The following is a 24,160-nucleotide window of genomic DNA, read 5'->3' on the forward strand; positions in this document are numbered from 1 at the left end:
CGCAAAATTGTATAACGATGGTTTTCTCTCTGCAGTCATCAGTGACTGGGCATGCTGGGACCATGGGCTCGCTACACTTGAGAACCCGGTTTAATGACAGGTGGGGGCTTAAAACCTGGATTCGAACCCAGGATCTCAGCGTCTCTGACCTCCAAGACACCCGGCCACCTCTTGGGGCACAACAGCGGTCTGCTGTCCGTCAAGCCAAAGCCACATCGTTGACAACAGCGGTGCAGCCAGCACGTGTGTGTGGTGTAACTGTTTATTGACCGCAAGCAAGGGGAACATGAACATACATCATCGTCGTCGGTGGATTCCAGCACCTGCAGTTATTACACGTCACCGTGGCGGCAATACGCAATGCGACGTTTGCTCAGAAACAAAAAGGATGCCACAGGGTTCCGCATGAGTAAACGCATGTTTTTCAGGCTTAAGCGTTTTTTATGTATCGGTAAACACGAACGCATCATCACGTCAGATTACATTTACTACTGCGTAGGGTTTGGTGCTGCACAGCTCTCAAACGCGTTGCCGGGTTGTGCCGCGTCGGACACCAAGCCGAACGACCCGCGGTGTGACACAAAATCACATCGAGTGAGTCGCTTGCGCGGAACCAAACGAGTTCCCAAATGCACAAAATGGCGAGCAAGACAAAAGACAAACGGCGTTAATTCTGAGCATCGTCGGCCTTCACCATCTGACGGGACCACTCCATTTCTATAGGCGTGCAATACGTTTCAGATTTTATGTTTGTTGCAAAGATAAGAGACGTGGGCGGCAACGACAGTCACCAACAATGAGCAGCCCAGCGACTCTGTGCGGGGCGATGTCAACACCGGCCGTTCGCGAGGACCCCTGCCATTGTGCAGGAGCCGGCACTTGCCGAATTCGTCTCATTGTTAAGCTGGCAGGACAATGCCGGTTCACAGGCGACGCCGGGTGGTGTGCGGCGGCGGCGGGGTCAAGGGAGGTGGGAACCCAAAACAAACCATAATCATCCCCCGCCATCCACAAGCGTGCACCGCTTTACCGACCCGTGCACCTGTCCCGACAAGCCCTTCCCCACGCCCAACGCGTTTGCTTGTCCTGCACTTGAGTCTACCGCTCCGCTTTGCGAAGGAGAACGGCGCAGCGGGGATACGTCCGGGCTTGGGCCAGAGTCGCCATGCGGGTGACTGACAAACGGCGCCCATTAGTTACACTGGACACACCTGACCTTGCTTCTTTGGAAAACAGCCCAGCAGGCGAGAGGTCAGGCTGAATGGACCAAGATTTTGTAAAGACACCCCCCCCCTCCCCCCAATGCCGGTTTGGCTTCCTGTTTCCCAGGACGAGACTTCACGCCTCCAGGCGGCAAATGGGGCTGTTGTACACCATCTGCAGGTTCACCTTGTGTCCCACCAGCTCCCGGATGTTGTCGATCCTATACTTGATCATCGTTGGCCTGAAAGAGAGCAGAAGGCCACCGTCGCACTGATCAGACCGGGGTGCCATGGACAACAACGTTTGAGAAGGTTTATTTTTTTCCTCTGTAGGACAATGCTGGAAAGCCTTTCACGAAGACGCTGCTTCATCAACGTTCAGCCAACAGATGTCCTGCCTCCGAATACATTGCACACAATAGTGGATGGCCAATGTGGGACTGGCGAACTGCGACAAGGTTCACCACTCGACAGGGTGATGGACAACATATATAGAATTATACTGGTAAGAACCTCCTGGTTACACCAGCCCACAGGGGATTATTGTGTCCGTCGTGCAGGGAGGGGCTGGGTGGGGAGGGGCTGGGTGGGGAGGGTGGGGAGGGGCTGGGTGGGGCTGGGTGGTTCTGGGTGGGGAGGGGCTGGTCACCCCGTGGTGCCCTTATAAAACTCAATGTTTAAACTACTCACGCCGGCTTGTGCCCGCCCTCACAGTCGAGAATATTTGCGGAATACACCACGCCGCCGTTGACCCTGGCCATTGACCGAGCAACCCAACGTTCCTACCAGCTCCCTCCGCAGGAATGTGTTATTCAGGGAAACCTCAGTGAGGCTTAACACTCTTTTTCAGGGGGGTCCTGCATTGGGGTGTTTGGCTAATTCCATTAATGAGCATTTGCCGTCATGTTTGGGAGTTTTACAAATCGGTGGTCGATCCACCAACCTTCACCTCCCAAGCGTTGAGACACAGGTGTGGGGGGGGGGGGGACTGCGCTTGACTGGATTCACCTCCCATCTATTTCGATCTAACATCACTTGCCATTCATCCTTAAAACAATCCAACCTCATGGCCAGCCTCAAAAAGCAGCTCGGCAGAAGAATGCAACTCGGCCGGCTTTCAACTGGAAACCCGGCATGCGCAGAAAAGTCAAGTGCAGCGAAGATGAGAATTCCATTGCACGCGCGCTATCCCGCTCGCAACCATTCGAACAGCCAAAAGGTTAAAGTTTATGGGCCCTTTTTTCGTACGCAAGAAGAGGCGGCAAATTTAATATGTTTAAGGAAGGCACAGGTGCAGGCCCCGAGGAGAGAATCATTCCCATAGCCACCTGCCTTCCTCCCGGCTCGTCTCAGGGTTTACGGTCAGCCGCCAACGGATTACGCCGCGGTTCTGGCGAGATCTCGCAGCCTTTGGGAGGAAAAATGCAGGGAATGTCTACAGATGCAACACGGAAATCGCACCAGAGACAGCTATTGTGGATTTTTCAGTGTGGCAAGAGGCCACAGCTTCTGTCCGATGCCGTTAAAAAAAAGCCACGTTTAATGCTCGGGTGTGTGCATTCCCTTAAGCGCTGCTTATCGTTGCTTATCGTTGCTTGATATCACGACCTGTCAGCGAAGCGGTGTGAGCGATGGCGATAGCGGAACCTATTTGCACTTGGTCATGACTGCGGAGGAAAATCTCGCTGGGCCTGTTTTACGGGCGGCCAAATGTGTCGGACGGCACAGGAGCCCATTTGGACAATTGCTCGCCGATTAAGAGAACTTGTGCACGAAGAAAGCGCCCTTAAACAACGACTAATTACAGCCACTAACACAACAACAGCAACACAGAGGCTGCACTGACGCCTACTTGAGCGAAAGCCTTTTGATCGTTCACAGCTCATGCGTCCACGAATCTGTGGTGGCTCGACAAATTAAAAAAACTCGTGACTTTTTCCAATATTGTTTTTTACTCTTATTACAAGAGGAACTTTTTAAATTCGTAAAGCAGATGTTATTATGGGTTTCCCAGGGTGTTTAAATGAGAGTGGAAAATGGGCAACAACAACAGATTTGCGAAGAATGCGTGGAGAGCTTTCACCGGTCGCCGCACGAGTCCCTGAAATTAAATGCCGGCAAACGCGTTGGAAAAAAACAACAACTTTGCAACAGCGCCCAAGACGTGACAGGCCAAATCCTCCCCAAGACCCTCTCTGGGCTATCGTCAGGTTGTTACCCAATAAGGTAAATGTGCAGGCATCGCCACACAGTTCACCAACTCAATATTTGTAAATCGCTCAAGCCTGGCGCGGTGGCGTCACCTCGTTACAAACCGGGACGAAAGGAATAATAAATGGTGCACGCCAACGACAACTGGTCTCCACTCAGGGGCTTGCCTCCGACTCGCTCACAACAGCCCAGAGCCCTCTCCTGTGCCTGCTGTTGCAAACGATTATCCCCCATCTCAGCCGGTCGTCTCAATGGACCCAAGCCTATAAGATTGGCTGACATCTTAGCCTGTGGTCGCTCTGCGCCCAAGCTATACTACGGTGGCGAATTATAGTGCAAATGTAGAATTTGTTATGAATGGCACATGGATGCAGTGGTGGCCCCACTGTGGTTTCTGCTTGGCATATAGTTATCGATCTCACATCGCGATTCTTAGACTGTCACCATTCAGTCACGATTTGATTAAATTCTTTCTTTTTTAACAGTCGTGGTGAAAGTAGCAGCTGTATTTGCTGCACGGCTTAAATAAACGAATCAAATCCGACACAATTCGAAAGTGACCAATTCTTACCCGCACAATTCTAAGCATGAACCATCATCGTGACCTTAAGAAATAGTTTTAATCGATGCATGGAAGACGTGTCTCTGGTGTCGGCTTGCACCCAAGGTTCAAGCTGTGATGGGATCTGTGCCAGCCACCTTAAATTCACCGAAGCTTCCACGACCTCTGACTTTAACCGAACACCTTAACGAGGAATCTGTCAGCCATCGCGCCACTGACCGGTTCGTATTTCTTATCCCCAAATCGTGTTTTGACAAACAGAAAACGAGCACCGATAAAAAAACACACACACACACAGAGCTGTGTTGGAACAGGCAAGGGTTAGCCCATGTGTTCTGTGTACGCTGGGGCCCCGCTATTTGTCTCGAGTTAATTAGTTCGCTTAACCTTCTACCCGGGGGCCGGGCAAAGCTGCCGGCGCGGTGATCGCCCGCGCTGCGCGTGGTGAGGGATGTGAACCATGAGGAAAGCCCCGGGGACACCTCCCCCCCCAGCCCTCCGCGCCGGGAATGGGGGGGGAGGGGAGTCGCCACCTGGAGTCGGAGTTCTAACGGAGGTCTCGCAGACGCCACGACGAGTGACGAGCGCGCGGCTTGGGTCAGTCGGGTCAACTTCGGCTCCTGACCGCTACGGCCGAGTTGACCCCAACCTTCAGGAGGTCACCGCGCAACGCTTCGGGCTGGCAGACGATGCGCGATGGGTCTTTGTCGTTCCGTTGAAACAGGAACTAGGATGCGTGCGTATTAGGCTTGTAACAATTCACCACGCATCGTCATTGTTGTTAGCCACGGTCAATCCACTGCTGGGTGAAGGCCCCTCTCAATGTCTCGCGATGTACCAATTCAGTACGTGCGCACGGATCGATTTCGTCGCTCCCGTCTCCACGGCGAATGTGCTCTCTCTCTCAGGTGTGTTCGCTCCTGTTGCCGCCACTCCGTCGTCAGCCTTGACAACCGGCGATCGTCCCTTCTAGAGAAGGAGCCCTTTCTAATCCCACTTAATTTATTATTTTGTCGGCACAGTTTAGTTTGATCCGTCAGCGTAAGTGTAGCATCAGCATAACGTGCATAATTTGTAAAGAATCAATAATCACACAAGAAATTTGACGCATATATCGTCAACAAAATAACCGATGCTAATTGAGCGAATCGAAGCATCATTAGCATGCATCATATGTATATGGGTGGGCCCTACAAACAGGCTTGTGAAACCAGTCTTGGCGCTCACATCAGCTGGATTCGCGCAACTTGACACGGTGAACCAGCGCCAGCAGGCCACGTGCCGGCGCGTGCAGGGGGTGACGCGTGCGTGTGCGAGCGCACGCGTGTGCAAGCGCACACGCGTGCGTGCATGTGACCGCTGGCCAGTGCTGCGGCGCCGCCGCCGCCGTGCGAGGAGGTGTGCTACCTCTCGAGCGAGAGGCCCCACGCGATGACGGAGACGCCCTCCGGCAGGCCCATGGGCAGCAGCATCTCAGGGCGGAACACCCCCGAGTTCCCCACCTCCACCCACTTCTTGAGGCCTGCGGAGACGCCGCCACACCACGCGCACACCGCTCTTACACCGCTCTTACCCACACCGCCTTACACTCGATCCTTTAGCCGTGCCAAGACATCGAGCTATTCAAGGCGCACGCAGACAGAAGACAGAACAACGCGACCGCTGCTGAACATCGGAGACGAGCAGCGCGGGTGGCGGTAACGGCGGCGGTGGCACTCGCAGGCCCGAGCTCACCCTCGTGGTAGCTGAACACCTCCATGCTGGGCTCGGTGTAGGGGTTGAAGGCCGGCTTGAAACGCAACTTGGTAATCCCTGCTCACGGGGCCGACAGGGCGCGCGTGCACGCGAGAGAGAGAGATCCAATTAGCCGCCGTGCCGATTACAGCGGGCCTAAAGCTGCTTTATTCACGTAAACATCAGTACATGAACACGCGCTCGGCCACGAGCGTGAGGCTGTTTTCTCAGCTGGTTGTTTACCATGGCTTTCCTTTCAGTTTCCCTTCGTGAACTCGCAGAGAAAGCCCAACTTGGCCTGTCGACTGCAATTTTGCTCGAGGACGTGTGTCTACACGTGTCGCCACGTTCCTTAAAACACGTGTTGATACACGCCACGCTTTGTTTTAGGGATGGATAAATAAGAATACCTGCGGCGGTTTGCCCACGCGCACGCGAGCACACAACCGGGCGCGGTACCAAACGTCATTGATATTGACTCAGGGGCAGAGCAATCGTTACAAACTGATCGCCGCGTGAATGCGAGTAACCAAACTACTGGCCTGCGCTGGGTGCTGTGAGTGTACGTTTACTGCTATATTAGATATACAGACAATGCTATGCATCTCATGACAGGACACAGTAAGGAACTTGGAAGTTAAAAACGGAAAGTGGCAGGAAAGTGTTGGAGGTGTGAAGAGAAGGGTTGGAATGCGTGGGACGTGAGCTCGGGATAGAGGAAAACGGGGCAAGCGACTTCGAAGTTTTTGATAGCAAGTGGCATGAAAGTGTCGTGGTGTCACCATAAAGAGGAGGAGGAGGTTGTGATGGGTTGGGCATGTGTGCAGGATGGCAGAGAGCAGCTGACGGAGACAGGCATTGGAGTGACACACAGACGGTTGGCGACCAAGAGGAAGACCTAAACCCAGAACACAGAAACCAGTGGAACCTCGGAGGACAGCGACAGCTGACAAATCGAGTGAACAAGGAAGGAAGATATGGCGAGGTGCGGTGGCATTGGAGGCACATTCCCGAGATGAGCACTTGGTCTGTTGCGCTGGCTAAACGTCAGCTGCGCCATGTTTCGGCACGGCGCCAACATGTGTTGGCAAAGCTCAATTTCTCACCGGGTAATTTCCGGTTGGCTGGCGGACTGCAGTAGGTGGCGCGTGACTAGTAACTGCGTGCGGAAGTATGTTTGTACGTATGTTGAAATTCTTTTGCACCGTACGTAGCCAACCATACAGTGCAAAGGTGCAGGATTTTCTGGGTCGCCTATCCAGACAGACCCCCCCCCGGCTGAAATGAATCCCTGCGAGTGTTGGGTGTCCTGTTTAGCTGGTGCTCGCGCAATTGCTAGCGAGCGCGTACACGCACACGCACGCACACACACACTCGCACGCACACTCGCACGCACACGCACGCTCGCACGCACACTCGCACGCACACGCGCGTACGCCACATACACCGCGTACCCAGCTTGGTGAAGAACTGGTGAAGCACGCCCATGAGGTCGCCGAGCGTGAGGCCATAGTCAGCGACCACGCCCTCGATCTGGTGGAACTCGGCGAGGTGCGTGGCGTCCAGCGTCTCGTTGCGGAACACCCGGTCGATGGAGAAGTACTTGACCGGCGTGAACTTCTCCTGCGGACACGCGGGGAGGTGGGGGGGGGGTGCACGTGAATCTGTGTTAACCGCGGCAGCGGCAGCGGCGCTTGCAACCAAATCTTCATCCGGAAAATTTCATCAGGCCTCAGAAGATAACAGGAATTGAGAGTCTTGCTTGGATGGGCGACCGCCACCCTGCACAACCGTGGATCTTTGTCACCCGCCCCCCCCCCCCCCCCACTGCTATCTACAGCCTTACCCACGCCACCGTGCGGATCGTGGGATTGTTTGACAACACTTCACCACGTTGGTCGGTGCGGGTGGGGCAAAGGGGGATCTAGGACCGGTTGAGATGTCACATGCCATTGGTGTTAACCATGGCCCGAAATCGCCGACGTCATAGCACAGTGCGCCACCCGCTGTGCCCGCCGCGTACAAACAAGGCCGTGAGAAGAAGTGCTACAAAATATGAAATGGGAAAAAAAAATGTTACTTTAAAAAAAATCAGTTGATCCTTGAATCGCATCGGTCGTCCCAAATCGTGACAATTCATCAGACTGCCACGGCAGGTACCAGACAATTGGAGAGGTGGATGGAGTGAAATGGTCACACATGCCATGGCAGTCCCGGGCTTGTGGCGAATCCATAGAAGGACAGGGCCCCTTTTGTTGTTTTTGTCAAGTGGGTAAACAAGAGGAATGGCACCAGGAATGTTGAATGCCACGCTGAATAAACGATTAAAATATGCACAACGCTGGAGGAGCAGCTGCAGCTGGTCGGCTATCCAGTTATTTTTGGCAAGAATTGGAAGTGGACTCCGTATATGGTCTGCTCATTCGTCTCCATCGTCCATCTCCTTACATTTCGTCGATGATACAAAGCGATTCGTAACATGAGAAAGTACCCCGAGCGGTCGAAAATAATCTCGCGTTTTATTTATGACTCCCTGCGAAGGCGCTCGCATTTAGGGCTTTTGGCGAGATTCTCACCCCCCCCCCCAACTGAGCGCCGGGTCACTAAACGCTCACGAAAACACCCACAGCAGCGTCCAGCAGCGGCAGCCCCCTGCAAAAACGGAGCGTAAACACGGCCCCCCCCCCACCCTTCGTTGCTGGTGCAGTCTGCAGTGATAGTGGAGTGCCGTGGCGCGTTCGGGAAATCGGCACCTGTTCACGGTGTGGAGCGCGGGTGGCGCAGTGGTTAGCGCACTACGCTAAGAAACCTGCCGAACGGAGTTCGAGTCTCGGTCACGGCTAAAGTCGGCGGCAGCTCGGATTTGAGTCTGGCAGTGTCGACAACGAGAGGGGAGAGAATGTGCGCGCAGGCGAGGCCAGCAGATGAGAAGCGGCGACCTCCCGCCGAGTTAAAAGGTTGATTCTGGGTTACACCAAGAGCAGCGGAGTAAGGAGGAGAGAGATGTGGGGAGAGAGTTGGCGCTGGGGACATCCATTGGGGATCTCAATCACAGCGAGATGTACAACAAACTCTGGCATGTTGGTCATGCTGCTCGTGGCCCTGAATCGGTGATGGAAATTCCATGTTGCAATAGCAAATCGAGTCTCTTCAGGATACAATGAATTCTAAAGCGTAACGCACTCCCTAAATGCCAAGAAGCCCGGTGGATTTTGCATATTCAGCTGCTGAAGCTGCTTGTTTTTTTGCTGAAATAGCAAACTCATAAAAATGTCTTTCAGCAGAGGGGAACACTTCTGCTTCATAGTTACGCCGAGTGAACTCAAAGTCACACGCGCACCAGCGGGTCACCAGAACGCGTCTCCACGCATCCCGTGCAAAAAACCTCACAGATGAGCCACCGCACACGTCCCACATGTTTTCCCATCCCCCCCGTCTTCCCCCCGCCCCTATAGAGGATGTACTTTACAGCTAACGGAACGGGAAGAAAGGGTCTCCCAAGTCAAAAGGTCAAAGAGCCGGGGGTCACCCTGGCCGGCTTTTCAAGTTGCCTCCCTTTCAAGTCAGCCGTGCTGCCCCTGCCTCAGCGGAGGAAGCCTCCGCACAGCAGCGGCAGCAGCCGCCACATTCAACTGCAAGCAATTAGCGAAATCCAACATCTCCGCCAGTTCGCCCATCAAAACAAAGCTAAGGATCGTTTCTATAATTTCGGAAGATAAAACTTTAGTGGAACGCCTATCGTCCATGATGGCGGTCGTGGTGTGACTGTTCAGGGGGGGGAGCGGGAGCGGTGGTGGGGGGGCATACTTAGCGCATCCTATTATCTGCGTTCAACAGCACAGATTGCTGCTGTTATCTACATGGATGAACGGGCGAATAAGAGAGCGAATTTCCTACCATTGCCAGGCCACTCCTCGTACCCGCCGGTAAAGCACGGATAACAGTAAACACTGCCACGCGGATAATGGGAGCTCCAGCAAAGTGGTCCATCGGCGGCTGACAAGGGACACGGATAAGAGGAGGAGTTCCACTGTAAACGACACCGGTCTGGAAAGCCACGTGGCTGACGGACTAAAATATATTTATATTTATATATGTGGAGACAGAACAGTCATTTGGTGATACCGCGTTGGCGGTGGTGCACAAGCACACGTAATAGACTCAACACATTCATAATTAACACTGTGGCCTTAATAGGAAAAATATAATAGCAGACGTTTTGGGACACGGCCCGCCCCCCTTCACGGTCCATAGACCAATTATGCATCTCCCGCTCGTGTCAACGATTTATTACGTGCGACGACAAAGGGCCATAGCTTAAAAGGTCACCTATGATATATATTTCTATGAGGCCAATGCACTACTGACAACGAATGTGTTGAGAGTTTCCGCTAATGCTTTCTCTCTTTGGGGCCGGGGGAGCCTTCTTACTCCCCGGCGCCCCCCACCCTCAGGGGCACGAGCAGAAGCCACGGCGAGGCCCCGATGGCTCCAGCAGATGCGAGCGTCTCCTCGCGGTCCCCCGGCCGCCCCGTTGGAAGAGACGGGAGCTTCAGAGCGGGGCCAGTGCCGCGGTAACAGATGGCCAACTCATCTGGCGGCAAACGACGACGAGCGGGAGACAGCTGCGCACACACCGCCCGCCGCCGCCGCCGCCAACACGCAGCTGCGAGACGGCTCGCAATTCGCGGCCTCCCGTCATTCCAGGGGTTAAGATCATCCGACTCGCGCGGACGCGGTCGGGGCCCACCAAGTTCTGCCCGCGGCCGACTTCGCGTAGATTCGAAACGCAATAAAGGCGGCAAGAGTTTCGTCTCTTTAAATACTATCTGACGACCTAACACACGCGCGGGGGGTCTCTGTTTTGTCGATGTAGAATAATGTAGAATTGTGTAACCATCGGCCCCTCTGTGGGTTCTCGAGGCCAATGTTTTCCAGCAGCATTTGTTTCTGCAGGCGAGCTCGGGAAGTATGTTGACCGTCTGGTCCCATCAGAAGAGTGTCGTCTTTTGTCAAACACTCACGGTGATGTTTCTTTACATGCGTGCCGGATTGCTTTGTAATTTTCGTCTCCCTTGACGTGCTTTAATCGCGATCATCCTGATCGCCAGCTGTCATCAATCCACTCCTGGATGAAGGCCTCCCCAATCCAGTGTCATGGGCTGTCACCTGTTTTAGACAACGAATCAGTGATGCTGATACAAATCCTGCTGGGTTGCCGTTTCATAATTGACAGGAGCTCTCTATGAACGCCGCGGGACCCTATGGGAACCTCATTTGCCAGTAAAAATATGATAATTGGTTTTTTACCCTTCTACCCTTCTATCTGGCAACAAAACTGATACCTTTTTACAAGGAGTCATGTTTGCATAGACCGCAATACCTGCAGTCATAATACAAACAAAAAGACATAACTCTGATAATGTGCACTGTCCTTGAAGTTGATTGGTCCACACCCGAGACAGCTTTCCTTAGAGCCTAGTCTCACATGGGTTGAAGTTGATTGGTGTGGACCAATCAACTTCAAGGACAGTGCACATTATCAGAGTTATGTCTTTTTGTTTGTATTATGACTGCAGGTATTGCGGTCTATGCAAACATGACTCCTTGTAAAAAGGTGTCAGTTTTGTTGCCAGATAGAAGGGTAAAAAACCAATTATCACCGAGGGGCCCGTTCAGCACAGTACCCCTAATCTGTACCACCGTGCGCTGGCAATGCCAACGATGCAAGTCAGCGATGCAGGCCCAACCCACGCCAAGTCTGAGCTGCGCTTCAGAGTGCGCCTGCCGCACACGCAGCTCAACTCGGCCGAATCTGGCAGCCAGAAAGGGGTGGCGATCGCATCCCAACAGAGCACAAACCGCAAGCGCACACACACACAGACTGTTGCGGTGAGTGATGTTAGCGAGCACCCATTAATGCAGGCGCACACACACACACATTCAGCAGCCACACCGTGTACAACCATTTTCGCGAATCCACTGCTGAATGAGGGGCTCCCGATGGCTGTACGGCAGGCCCGGGGCAGGTTATTAAACACAACAACCACCACACCAGTCATTGTGTGTGTGTTGGCGAAGGCGGGGAGCATAGAACACACAGCACAACAACGGACTCTGCTGCACTACCCACCGCATGGCTCCGCAACCTGTCTGTGCATTGCACCTGCACGTCCAAGCATTATCCAGGCCTAAATTCTGCTGAGCTTGCAAAATCAGATGCCATTAGGCACATTCCGGGCGAGGAGGTGGGGGGGAAGATCACTGGGGAAGCACAGACTCCTCGCTGAAGTTTCACCTTTAAACGTGAAAAGAATCGAGTTCTAAGCGACAGGCGGCGTCACTGGCAGGGCGAGTTTTTTTTTTCAGCGGAACGTCGTCCCCCGCGCATTTTCTCCGCGCCCGTTTTTTTAACCCGGCGGCAATGCCCCGCCGCGATGCAGAGCAAGCCGTGCGGAACGTGAGCTCAGCGCCCGGTGATGTGCCGCGTGGATCCCGCGCCGGATAAGGCAAACGCGCGCACGCAAGCGTGCGGGCCTGCTCGCACGCGCGTGCGACAGTTTGTGACAAGGAGCGCGGCGCCGATCGCTACGGCGATTGCACGTGTGGACACGTTTGTGTGTGTAAGTTTGGAACCTGCCACCGATGCGATTTGCCGATATCGCGATGAAACAATAACGGCGCGCACAATGCGTGCTAAAGGATGGGACGTGTACAAGCACAGAAGACAAAGGGCAGGGACTGTAGGGAGTGGTTCACGCACCGTGCTACAAACCGGCCGACCAGAGGCTTGATTCCTGCTCACAGCCAACGCCGGTGGCGACGATATCAGCGTTGGACCTCCCCCGTAGGTCGACTCAACCTTATAAAGGAGCAGCTGGTGCAGTGTGTCAACATCAGCACTGGGGAGGTGAAGGCTGACCGGGCTTTGTGCTGGCCACCCACCCCCACGTGCGCCTTATTGGTTTTAAAAGGTGCTCGCTAAAAGCACTTGCCTCAATAGTCTGTTAAAAGCTAAACGGGGGATATTTGGCTTCATATATGTTCAATAAACGTGGCGCTCTGTCACTTACATGAATGAGGGATGCCATTTATCGCCGGTTTACCGCCCTGAGCCAGAGGTGAAAATTCCACATTGCTCTGGCAGGGGGATGAGTCAATTCGTAGGACAACCACAGACTTCCTTCATCAACCACGGAGCGATGAAGGGCCGAGTCGACCCCGTGCGGGTGTGTGAACCTGCAACCTTCCACTTGCTTTTGTCACACACTCCCCGAGATGCGATCGCACTCGACGCTTTATAAAGCCGCATTGCAGTGCATTGCCTACATTCTTACACTCGCAATTCGGAGCATGTACCCCTTGGCTTAACCACAAATATAAATCGGCGATTCCACACGTTTGTCGCTCCAGAAGAAGGAACGCGATCGGAGGGAAGTCCGCAGTGGCGCTGCGTGACGGAAGCGGCAGAATGAGAAGTGTTGTGACCTGCGGGCCGGTGGCGGTTGATCACAGCACGGGATGAGATGAAACGGTCAGTCGGGTGGACAGAGCGAGCCCTCAACAGGGCGGAGTGTGCAAGCCGCTGCACCACTCTCCCCTGCGCCAGCGTCAAGAGCGGCGGCGTGTGGTGGAAAAATCTCTCCACCCCCGTGTCGCGAGTGAACCACTTCGTTGGGCTATCATTTGTGGCCAGGTCGCTTCTGAAAATAACTAAGAGCTCTCAGAGGACTTTACCTGGTAAAATAAAATAGTATTTGTATTTATTTAGTTTGGGTGATTTGCTTACCTTTACCGTTCCATGCACTCCTATCGTTTTGTTGTTGTAACTTTCTGATCTGCCTCCACTGGACAACTTTATAGCTCATCGGATTCCTCCTGCAATATAAATAAAGATTCTGATTCCAAGCCGGGGCACGAGGGAGCGGCAAAACAACACCGTGAGCACGTCTAATGGCCATGGGAAAGTCTTATTTTAAAATCGGCCGAACACCCCCGTATATAGACCAGCCCTCCGCCGTGAAACTACGTTTTCATTAGCGTGCTTAAGTTTTTCCAGACAGGCCAAGCTTAAAATATTTCGTGGGTTATTTTCTGTCCCGTAAAAAAGTAAAGCGCGTGAAGGCGCAGTGCCTCGATTGGGGGGGGGGGCAGCGTGGCCGTGATCTGCTCTGAAGTAAAACACATTCCTGGCCTTTAGCATTCGCAGCGATGTTGGCTTTATCTTTTATTTATTCTTTACCGGTCGCTGCATACTTTACGGCAGACCTTCTCCTCCGCCGCCGCCTGTATAACATCTTAAGGAGTCTGAAAACACTCCTTGTGTTTTTATGCAGCTTAAAAAAAACACACACACACGCATAGAACGTAACTGATGTCGTCCAACTTTCCTTATAACTGAAACGTTACCTGCAAATCACTTTATTGCGATTACACAGCAACAGCAACGTCGCCACCTTAACTCCAAACAAAAACTTGGCAGGACCCTCCTGAAAAAGAGTCTCAAGACTCGGGCGAGGCTATCCTGGGAATCATAATTATTATAATAATAATAATAATGCACAGTGGATCTCGTGACCCGTATCTAATAGATATCGTTTGTTTACCGTGGCTTTAAATGTTATTCAAAAGGCTTAACCCACGCTCTGGCATTGCGTACAGAGGACGACAACATTGGGCCCTTGTTGTTGCTTTTTTTATATTTTGTGTTCATTTGAGTTGAGCGGGCCGCTGGGCAGCGTCGCTCGCTCGCACCGCACCGCCACCACGGCGGCGGGGGCCACGGCTGCCCCCCTTCTCCCCCCCACCGCCACCGTGCCCATTTCTCCCGCCGGCCGCCAGTCCGACACTGGGCGAAACAAACGAGCGGAAAATAATTAATCCCGCTTTGCACAGCGACGCTCATTACTTGCGACCAAACGATCGCAAGCCAGCGGCTCCCCCTCCGTCCGTGTAAGCGAGAGCGGTTCCCGGTGCCTCCGTGCACAGTGGCTCTTAGTGTAGGGGATTAAGAGAGTTGAGCCAGCTGATTCAATAAACACACACCCGGGAGTATTTTTGGAAGTACAGTGAGATTCTTTACTCTTATCCGCTCTCCAAAAGAATCCTATCATGAGCACATTGATCCTTAGTTTCTACACGAACAGTTGCCCTATTATCTGCGCCGATCTGTGGGCGAGTCACCCGAGGTGCTATGCTAAGAACATCAAATTTATCCAATTACCCGCAGAGCTGTTGGCGGTTGAGAGGAGTACACCCCGGAGTGGCAGCACATTCTTGCTGTTATCCACACTTATCCACGAATAAGGGGTGACAGGAAGCAGTCTCCCCGACGCAACCTTAATTTGTCTGATTATCCTGTCGCTTTCTGCGGATGAGCGGAGCGAGGCAAAAGCATCAGACAATTCCTCCCCGTTATCCGCGCCCACCAGCGGATTGACAGCGTGGGCAACGCGAGGAATTTCCGTGGCTTTAACAGGGGGCACATAGCCGGCTTCGCGACACCGTGAGGCATTACGGAAGTGCCGTTTGCTGGGTGACTCAATGAGCGAGACAGAGAGTGCCACGACTCCCCTACCAGAGCTGGGCAGGGGGGGGGGGTGGCACGTTTGAGGCCGAGGCAACCTGGCGCGCCCTCACGCCACCCCCGAGAAGCCAACAGCAGCCACGGCACTTGAATTAAAGCGTCTGTACCTTGACCAACGCATCTGCGCGGTCCAACATTACTCACTGCTCAGCACCGTCAGCACCAGGCAGAGGGCACTGAACCAACTTCAACCATTACATCATCGCAACAACCAGTGAGTGTGAAGTCCCGCGAGTCTGTGCCCACGCCGATCAGGTACATAACACTGGAGTTGATGAAGATAACCGGCTTATGGGCATCATTAGGGATGATCATCCTAATCGGCCACGTTCCGTCCTCTGCCGGATGACGGCCTCACGAGCCGTTGCCATCTCCCAAGGTCTCAGGACGCGACAATCCATGTCGTCGCTGCCGAACGCGAGCAGAGTGCATCGCTCCGTTTCCTTGACACGGACGCGGTGGCAAAGTTCATCCAATCATTTGGTGTTTATCTGCGATGTACCACGTGGATGAGGGCTGGAGTGGTGACGCAGTGGTTAGCACGCTGCGCTATGAATCCGGCGCCGGTGACCCACGTTCGATTCCTGGCCGTTGGCATCTGAAACGGTCGTGCGCCCGTCCTTCACAATGCACACTGACCAGCGTGGTGAAGTATAGTCAAACTAATCACCGTGTCCCAAAGACGGCATGGGGAGGCTTTTATCCAGCAGTGGACGAACAAACGGTGGCGAATGAATTTTTTATTATTTATAAGTACGGACAAAAGGATCCGCACACGAGCACCCCGACATTGAATCGGAGAGCACGATTTCCGTGTAATTACAAAACACGCACGCTGGTTTTGCCTCCTCTAAACAAAGCCGGGTTCTCTTCCCTGCAAAACAGATTTCCCAGTGTTAAACGCACGCTCTGTTAACTGACAATTTAACGCTGTGACGAAACTGTGGAGGCTGCGAAATTTTAACACTGGGGTCATTGTGCCGTTTTTTTCGTGTGTGCTCAAGAAGGTTGGGCTTGCTGCTGCTGCTGCCGCTGCCGCTGCGATGGAAGGCAGATAACAGCGCACGTCTGTGGGCGGCGCAAGACTGCCCCATCTGCGAAGATGTTTTCATTTGCATAGTGCCGACATCCTCGTGCGTCCAGAGCTCCTCTGTCAATCAGAGACAGCTCTAAGGAAGCCGGGGCTAGAACCCCACACAAACGCCTGCGGACCGAATCACACCACCCCAAATGCACCGGACCTCGTCAAGGTCACGGAAGCCAATCTAAGCAGGCTCGAGCCTGGTTATTTCTTGGACAGGTGACTAGAGCTCGCTTAGGGTCGTAGGAAAGGGCCGACGTTGTGGCCGGGAGATGGCAATACAGAAATGGATTATTGAACCTGTCCATGCGGGGCTTTGAGCGTTACCCCCCTCGTATGCACGTTTCTTCCCGGTGACTCCGCTTTCGTCCGACATCCCACACATTAATGGACTTGGTCAAACATCACGGTGCAGGACCCTCCTGGATGTGAGTACTGAGACCCCAAGCGAGGCTGTCCTTGCAATATTATAATTGAAGAACTTTGTGCGAGTTAAATAATCCGCTTGCTGCCAGACAGCATGCCTTTCATATATGGCCTGCTCGCTTCTCCAAAATGCAGGCATTATCGCCAAATTCTCCAAGATACGTGCTTAAAAGCGTGGCACTGTACTCAGTAAAGGAGAAAAAAAGGTACAAACTTGGAACATAAATTCACAAAAATGCTTTGGGAGTGTTATGTAACTTAATGAATATGAGCAATGGAGCGCTGTGTTTCCCGTAAGAGCGATAGAGTAAGCTGCATTCACGCGTTTATTTGCTCTGATTTGGAGAGGTTCGCAAAAACGTTGCATTTTCGTTTCCAATGCGTTTCGTATTGATGTGCGCGTGTGCATCGCACCCGATTAGTCTGGGCAGATATCAAACACGAGAAAACAATAACGGTGGGGTGCACTTGTGCCGTAACGCCGCGGATTTGTGCTGGCATTGGCACAGCGAGCAGAATTCGCAAGTCACCCACCCTCCTCCTTATTTATAGAACTTGGCCAAAAACATATCCCATCCCTTCAGCCGGACTCTTCTCGAGAGAAACAACTTGCAACAGAAAAACAAAACCGTTGCGTCTCTGCCAGCGTTGGGACAAACAACCCAAGGTACGCAGCTGCGTGTGCGAATGGAGAAGGCACAGCCCTGAAAGTGCTTGCTCAGGCCACCGCTGCAGGTAGGGGCTCCACTAGAAGGAGCTCTAGAGCCCTTCAAAAGGGTTACACCCTCATGCTGGTGATATCGAACAGGGACCTGGAGGGTACAGTATTTATCCGACACGTCCACGCTGGTCAGACTTCTTCGGGAAAAGAGGTGGCAGTACACCCAAAACTTTACCCCCCAACCACACACGTGACCTGATGATCGACTGTGTTGTACCTCATTCATTCACACCGCTGCTGCGTGAACAGAAGCAGTGGTGGTGGGGGGATTTAAGAAACTTCTCCCACATTAGGACGCTGTCTTTCCGACAGCCCTGTTCTTCACCTGAGGGCGGCTACTTGCGTTGTGGCTGAAACGTCGTGAGAATTTAATGTTATGTTTAATTTTTATTATTTCCCTTCTACGTGACTTTACAGAAAGAACCAAGAATATATTGTCCCACATCGTCGTTTCAACTGCCGTGCCGGGAGATTGAATCGGAGCGGCGACCTCCAGGTTGCCAAGTCCACTGCGTTGACCGTTATATCGCGGTGGCAGGGTCCCCGCATTGAGACGAAACTATTTGTTAAAACTGTAAATGTTGTTAAAATATTTCAAGGCCAGGAGCGTTCGAATGTGGCGCAACAGGCGTTTTAATTTGCGCAGTCCGACATCTGATGTGCGGTGATCGGCGAAGTCCGCAAGATTATTGTTAAAAAAAAATTCAAGCAAATCGAGTGCCGCGTCCCGCCAGGACGGAGCGAGTTGCGGCACGAGCAATGATAAAATGGCCAATAAAATCCAACAATGCACCTTACTTTCTTTATAAACAAGGTAATAAATTCCAGCTGAAGCAATGTTTGCGTTAGATTCTTTATGTATTACAGCACGATTTCAAATTTCCTGTTCGCTTTTGTGAATTTTTTTTGTTCCACCCCCGAAGACATCGCTAAACCTTTCGGCGGCTGCGTGGACCTCCACCTCTTGGGTGCGACGGTTCGTCAATGAAAATCATTGCGCAAAATGTCTTCCCGATTCCTATCTATATATCACACGTCATGGAGATTACGTCGCTCCTGTAACCACTAAAACAATGCTGCATTGTTTAAAAAAAAAAACAGGAATCGATTCTTGAACCCAATCACGACATCTAAATCGCAGCAATCTCATCGACTCACCCCTCCCTACCTAAGAGATTCACAGAAAAAAAAGAGTCAAATACACTTCTTGCTCAACCGGGACATGGCCCAGATTCCTATGGACGGGAAAGTTCGCCGCTGCCACCGCAGCGTGTCGGTACGCAAAAACGATGCGATTGATTGCTTCCCCCCCACCACCCCCCGAAATGGCAAATCGGCTACAGTAATTGCCGTTTACCGGGTGGGTCCGCGTGAGCGGCCGGCGGGCGCGCTGAGTGGCCCGTAATAGCAGGGCGAGCGCGCTCGCCGAGCCGTGAAAGTGCACTTTGTGTCGCTCCCCCGCCATTGCGAGGCGTCACACGGCGTCGTCGCTCTCGGAGCTCCGAGGGTCGCGGAGGTCCGAGCGCGATGACTTTCCACGGCGCCTCATTCAGTGTCAATTCACACCGTTACGAGTGTGGCATAACGCTTTCGCAGTTGATGCGAGTTGATGTTTTTGTTAACATATACTGTAAGTCAATTGATGCGTTTAGCTTAAGACCTGATTTTGTACGATGCTATGTCTTATTTTTGTAATTGTTGCTGTTGAGAATTTGGAATGTGTGTTTACTCTCTGGATTAGGGGTGGAAATATGTACGCCCTATGGCGATTCAATTATGTGTTACGGTTCAGGGTTCCAATACAATTCGAGAAGATATATCGCTTGCACATTACGGTGAACGGTAGTGCCTCTGGCGTGAACCGATTAACAAGTAACAAATACACAAAAACAGTGATTCCAACGCATGCCATATGATGCATGCGCCGCGAGCTTCAAAATAGATATTAAATGATAAATGTATGCATTGTTGAGACTCCCATGGATTAACAATCTACAGCATTCACCAGGCACAGCCCACACGGCATTTTGATTTATTCCTAATGCCACTAAAGCGACCTGGAGGAGAATGCGCTGACGACGCATTTGCATGGGAGGAATTTTATGATCCGTCGGTCCGGCATTCCAAGACGGGGTGGGAGCAGGTGGCCCAAGTGGCCAGTGCACTAACTCAGCTGTCACCAAAGAGATTTAGTTCATTTAATTTTCCCAAAACAGCACAACCGCGTCCCCCCCCTCCCCCTCCCGCCCTCTGCGTGCGGAAACATTTCCACCCTGGTCTCAAAACGAGGGCCTCAGCATCTCCGCAGAGGGCACGCGGGGGGCGTGCAGCCTCGACGCAGTAAAAAAAGAAAACTCATCCAAACAACCTGGAAATTACGATTCCAGCAGAGTCACCGTGACCAATCGGGGGACGGCTCGTGTACGCGAGGACGTTGCAGAGCGGCCCATCCATCCTCAATCGCCGCGCGACGAGGCCGGCAGCGGCGACGGCGGCGGCAGGAGTGCTCGCGTCACAAGCCGTCGGGACCGCCGATACTCGCGCGCTAACACGACGACGAGTTTAACAAGATTTAGTGTTGTTCTGTCGTCATGGATTGTGGGTAATAATATAAGCCAACGGGGCTCGTGGACAAACGTGTTTTTTTTTATTTTGCACGTTCGATAGTAACACTGTGGTCTTAAAATAAACATGATACGAGACATCTCTATTTGCTGCGAAGGACACCATTGCCTGAAACGTTGCCCGTTACACATGTTCTTTGTAAGGCCACGGTGTCATTGATGAATGCATTGATTTAGATTTTTGTTATTTTTACATGGCGATCCGGACCCTGTTTGTGTATTCATGTAGCGGCACACTGCGCACCGCTGGCGCGTGCAAACTCCGGATGGCGCGGATAAGATCGTGGAACTCCACCAACACCGCACGCCGCCGTGTCAATGAATCCCAGAGCCGTGCTGGCCACGGAATATAAAGGCCTGGGCTCGTTTTGCACAGTTCACGCCGACCCATGGAAAGGGAGCGAGCGGTTGAAATACTACACCGAACAAACAATAAAACTGCATTTATGAGCATATATGCAAGACGGCTCCACTGAGTTAGAATGCGTAAGCTACGAGTTGTGAGGAGTTACACACGAAAAAAATGGAAGGACGGACGCATGCTTTGTATTGCATTAAGAGTTAGAAAGCAGAACACGTGGAATGAGCGAACACATGCAGGTTGAAGACCACAATTGTAACTGGTGAGAAAAGTGAATGGGGATTGGGCAGGGCACGTCGCAAGAAGGGACGAGGGACGATGGCCAAGAATAGCGATGGAATGGCAGCTAAGGAATGCACGTTCAACTTCTTTCGCACCGTACGTAGCCAACCGCGCGAATCGTAGGTTCGGGGGCAACCACGACAAACTAAACACAAAAAAGCAGTTTTAAATAAAATAGTTTTCAATCTAAATTTAAAAGTGCATAGCTCCAGTGCCTTCCTGTGTGTGTGTGAACAGTGTGTATAATGTGAACGCATACACAAGGGAGACAACCAGCGGGGAGATGGAGCGACAAAGTCAGCTCGCGTGCAAGTCACGGGTGGATTGGTAAATCGCGCAATCGTGACAGATGGCGGCGGGGGCTTGGGGAGGCATTCATCTCGCAGTGCATTGACGACGGCTGATGAAGATGATGATGATGCTACAGAGTGTGTATAGAGTTGTAGTTAAGCTACATTGAGTTACACTGCAGATAGCTCCACCACTCACAGCTGTACCTTTCACGGGGGGGGGGGGGGGGGGGTTCATAACATGGCAGTAAACAGACTCACCGCCTTTCACCTGAAAAACCGACCCACTGGTTTCGGACGCGGCCTTCTAAGTTGCTGATTCTGCTCAAGTCCATGTTAAAAAATAATTTATCTAGACTCCGAATTGTGACACAGGGGAGGAGTCGGTGACATGCCGACTATAAAACAAAGCTAATGGTGTGACCTTCCCAGGGTGACCTTCCCAGGCCAACCTTCCACGGGAGATTTACCTTCCAAGCAAAAACAGCACGCGGTATTTTAATTTGCCACGTGACCCCAGGGTGAGTCGGCGGTGATTTAAAAATACGTCCGAGTTAGCGACGACGTTCCCACGTGCCACAACTCTCGCCTCTCGTGCCGATCCGGGAGGCCAGCAGTAGGGGACAAGCAACATCGGGGGTCCTCTCCTGCCCCCCCCCCAGCCACCACCACCACAAGCCGGGCTGTCACGGCGCATCGCTTGAACGAGGATTCTCAGGCTCGCGACAGGCGCTCGCAAAATCGCCTGCATGCTGCGTGAGAAAAGAGTTCTTTTCGATTCGTCCGTGTTGTGTGTATGTGCGTTCAACTACTTTCGCACCGTACGTAGCCGACCGTGCGAATCAGAGGTGTGGAAAACAAGTGGACTTGGAGGCGGAGCATCGCTGGAAAGGTTGACTAGCAGATGGACGAGACTGGTGATGAAATGGCAGCCAAAGCAGGGAGCTTGACAGAGGTCGAGCACCCCGGAGATGGAGTGAAGGAGTCAACCCGTGTGTGGGAGCGAGGTGCATTGTGGGAGCGAGGTGGTTTGTGGCATCGCAGGACCACGAGGGATGGCGACGGCGTGTGAAGGCACTTTTCCTTCATCTGCACCATATTTGCGGCCTTAAATATCTCAGTTGCACATCGTAAGCAAATAGGAGTTGCTAAACAAACGGCCTTGCCTCTGCACGTCTCGATCAGTCATCGGCAGGGTGAATCACTGCTTCTTCGCAACGAGGAATTCTTTTGGTCAAAAAAGCATACTGAGGCAGAGGGGAAATATTCCATTGTGGAAATTCTGTGAAATGGATTGGTAACACCAGCACGATGTTAGGGCCAATTTTCCATCTCGCAGGCAGGTGCCACCAGCATGTCTGTGGCGAATAGACGTTAAGTAGTCACCCCCCCCACCGCCGACGCGATTCTACGAGTTGCCACGATTTCTGGGTGGCGATTTCAGTCACGAATCGATTCCCTCTCGTGTCGTTTGCAGCGGGATCAGCGGTCCCGTTTGTCCGTTCTAGGGAAAGGGAACGTGGAGACAGAGCGGTGAAATCAACTCCACTCAAGCGCAGCTGCAAAGTGGGTCGTTGCATCATCGTGGGATTGTGAGAGATGGCGGTGGATAGGAAGAGCTTAGCCCAGCAGTGCATTGATCAAGGCTACTGGTGCTGCTGCTGCTGACGACGACTAAGCGTGAACGGCGGTCCGTTCCGACACTGCTCTGCAGCAATCGGGGGCGACGAGCGAGCGGCCACGCCAGGCCTGCCGAGCGGTCGGAAGACGGCGGCAGCACACCGCGGGTCGCCATGGCAACGAGCAAAACACAAGCGGCACCGCTCCCCCGCCTCTGAGGGTCATCAATCACGGGGCGTCCTTCACAGCGAGTCTTCACATGCAACACGATCCCGCTCACTCACTCCTCGCTCGACATCGCAGCAGTTTGGATTTAGCTGTATTTATATAAAGGCAATTACACGTTAGACGCATCTCAAGGAATCTTGAGATGCGGTCGCGTTTGTACGCTTTGTACAATCCAAAGTGTGATCGTCAGGCGCTGTCACGTGTACGCAACAGCGTTTTTTGTCAATCCGCTGCTGGATGAAGGCCTGCACACGCCGTGGGGGTCGCGCGTGTATGTCGGTCGACGATACCGCTAAAGGTGGGGGAGCACAGAAGCGGGGGGCGTAGAAGCGCAGTACAACTTTGCTGCCCTACCTTCTGGGGTGATGTTCAACTCCAGAAGGGCCTCCCCTGCTGTCATCCAGAATGTCTTTCGGTGTTGATCGAGGACATTCGGGACGGATGGAAATTGTCACAGGCGGATGAAGAATAGGATACAGCCTCAAGCTTGGACTTGACAAGAGAGTTCGAGCGAGCAGCGGGCAAGGCGAGAGGGAGAGAGTTCCGGACTGCGGAGGGGCGGCAGGGAAAGAGCGACCGCCCGCTGGACGCAAGGTGGACTTTGGGCGCACGAGCAGGAACAGAGCGGAGAGAATTTAATTAACCCGGCTCAACGAAACCCGGCACCGCTTCGGAGTGGAAACCGGAGAGAGATGATTGGATCAATTTTGTGCAAGCTTCATTTTCGCAGATTAAACATTAACATAAACCACACCTTACAATACCTCACTTGTTACTTTTTCTTTCAGTAAATGCAAGCCACCAGAAGACACTTTCACGAAGTCATGCTTTGATCAAAGTCAACTGTGAAGAGAGACCCCGGCACTCGTGAGAGCAGGACTTGACGGCTAACGGGAACAGGAGCAATGCTGTTACCCGGGAAACCATCAACGATCCGTTGCCTGGGAAACGACGATCTGTTACCCGGGAAACCAACAACATTCCGTAACCCGGGAAGCCAGCGACACCCCGTCCCCAACACAGACGATTCTGGGGATATTTTGTACAGGAGGTTGTGTCTACCATGCTAGTTCCACACACACACACGTATGTGGGGACGTTGAAAGAAAAAACACAAATATCTGTAACTTTGTTTTCGCTATCATCAATGCACTAACCCCTCTTATATAACCGCTACCTTAAGACAGGTCCTCAAAATAAGGCAAACAACGAATCAACCGACAACCTTCCCC

General features: G+C 52.7%; 1 protein-coding gene across 2 annotated transcripts in view; it reads right to left on the reverse strand.

The window, feature by feature from the left end:
• Positions 1–248: 248 nt before the first annotated feature.
• FARSA (phenylalanyl-tRNA synthetase subunit alpha) overlaps positions 249–24,160 on the reverse strand; it is a 55,058-nt gene continuing 31,146 nt past the window's right edge. For both annotated transcript variants that reach the window (XM_078605627.1, XM_078605628.1), the window contains exons 10-13: positions 7,164–7,332; positions 5,710–5,787; positions 5,383–5,497; positions 249–1,444 (exon numbers count right to left, since the gene is read on the reverse strand). In XM_078605627.1, the coding sequence (XP_078461753.1) occupies positions 1,339–1,444; positions 5,383–5,497; positions 5,710–5,787; positions 7,164–7,332 (468 nt within the window). In that variant the 3' untranslated portion in view covers positions 249–1,338. The remainder of the gene's footprint in view (positions 1,445–5,382; positions 5,498–5,709; positions 5,788–7,163; positions 7,333–24,160) is intronic.

The sequence above is a fragment of the Lampetra planeri genome, chromosome 24, assembly GCF_965212315.1.
Source record: "Lampetra planeri chromosome 24, kcLamPlan1.2.h2, whole genome shotgun sequence".
Classification (NCBI taxonomy): Eukaryota; Metazoa; Chordata; class Hyperoartia; order Petromyzontiformes; family Petromyzontidae; genus Lampetra; species Lampetra planeri.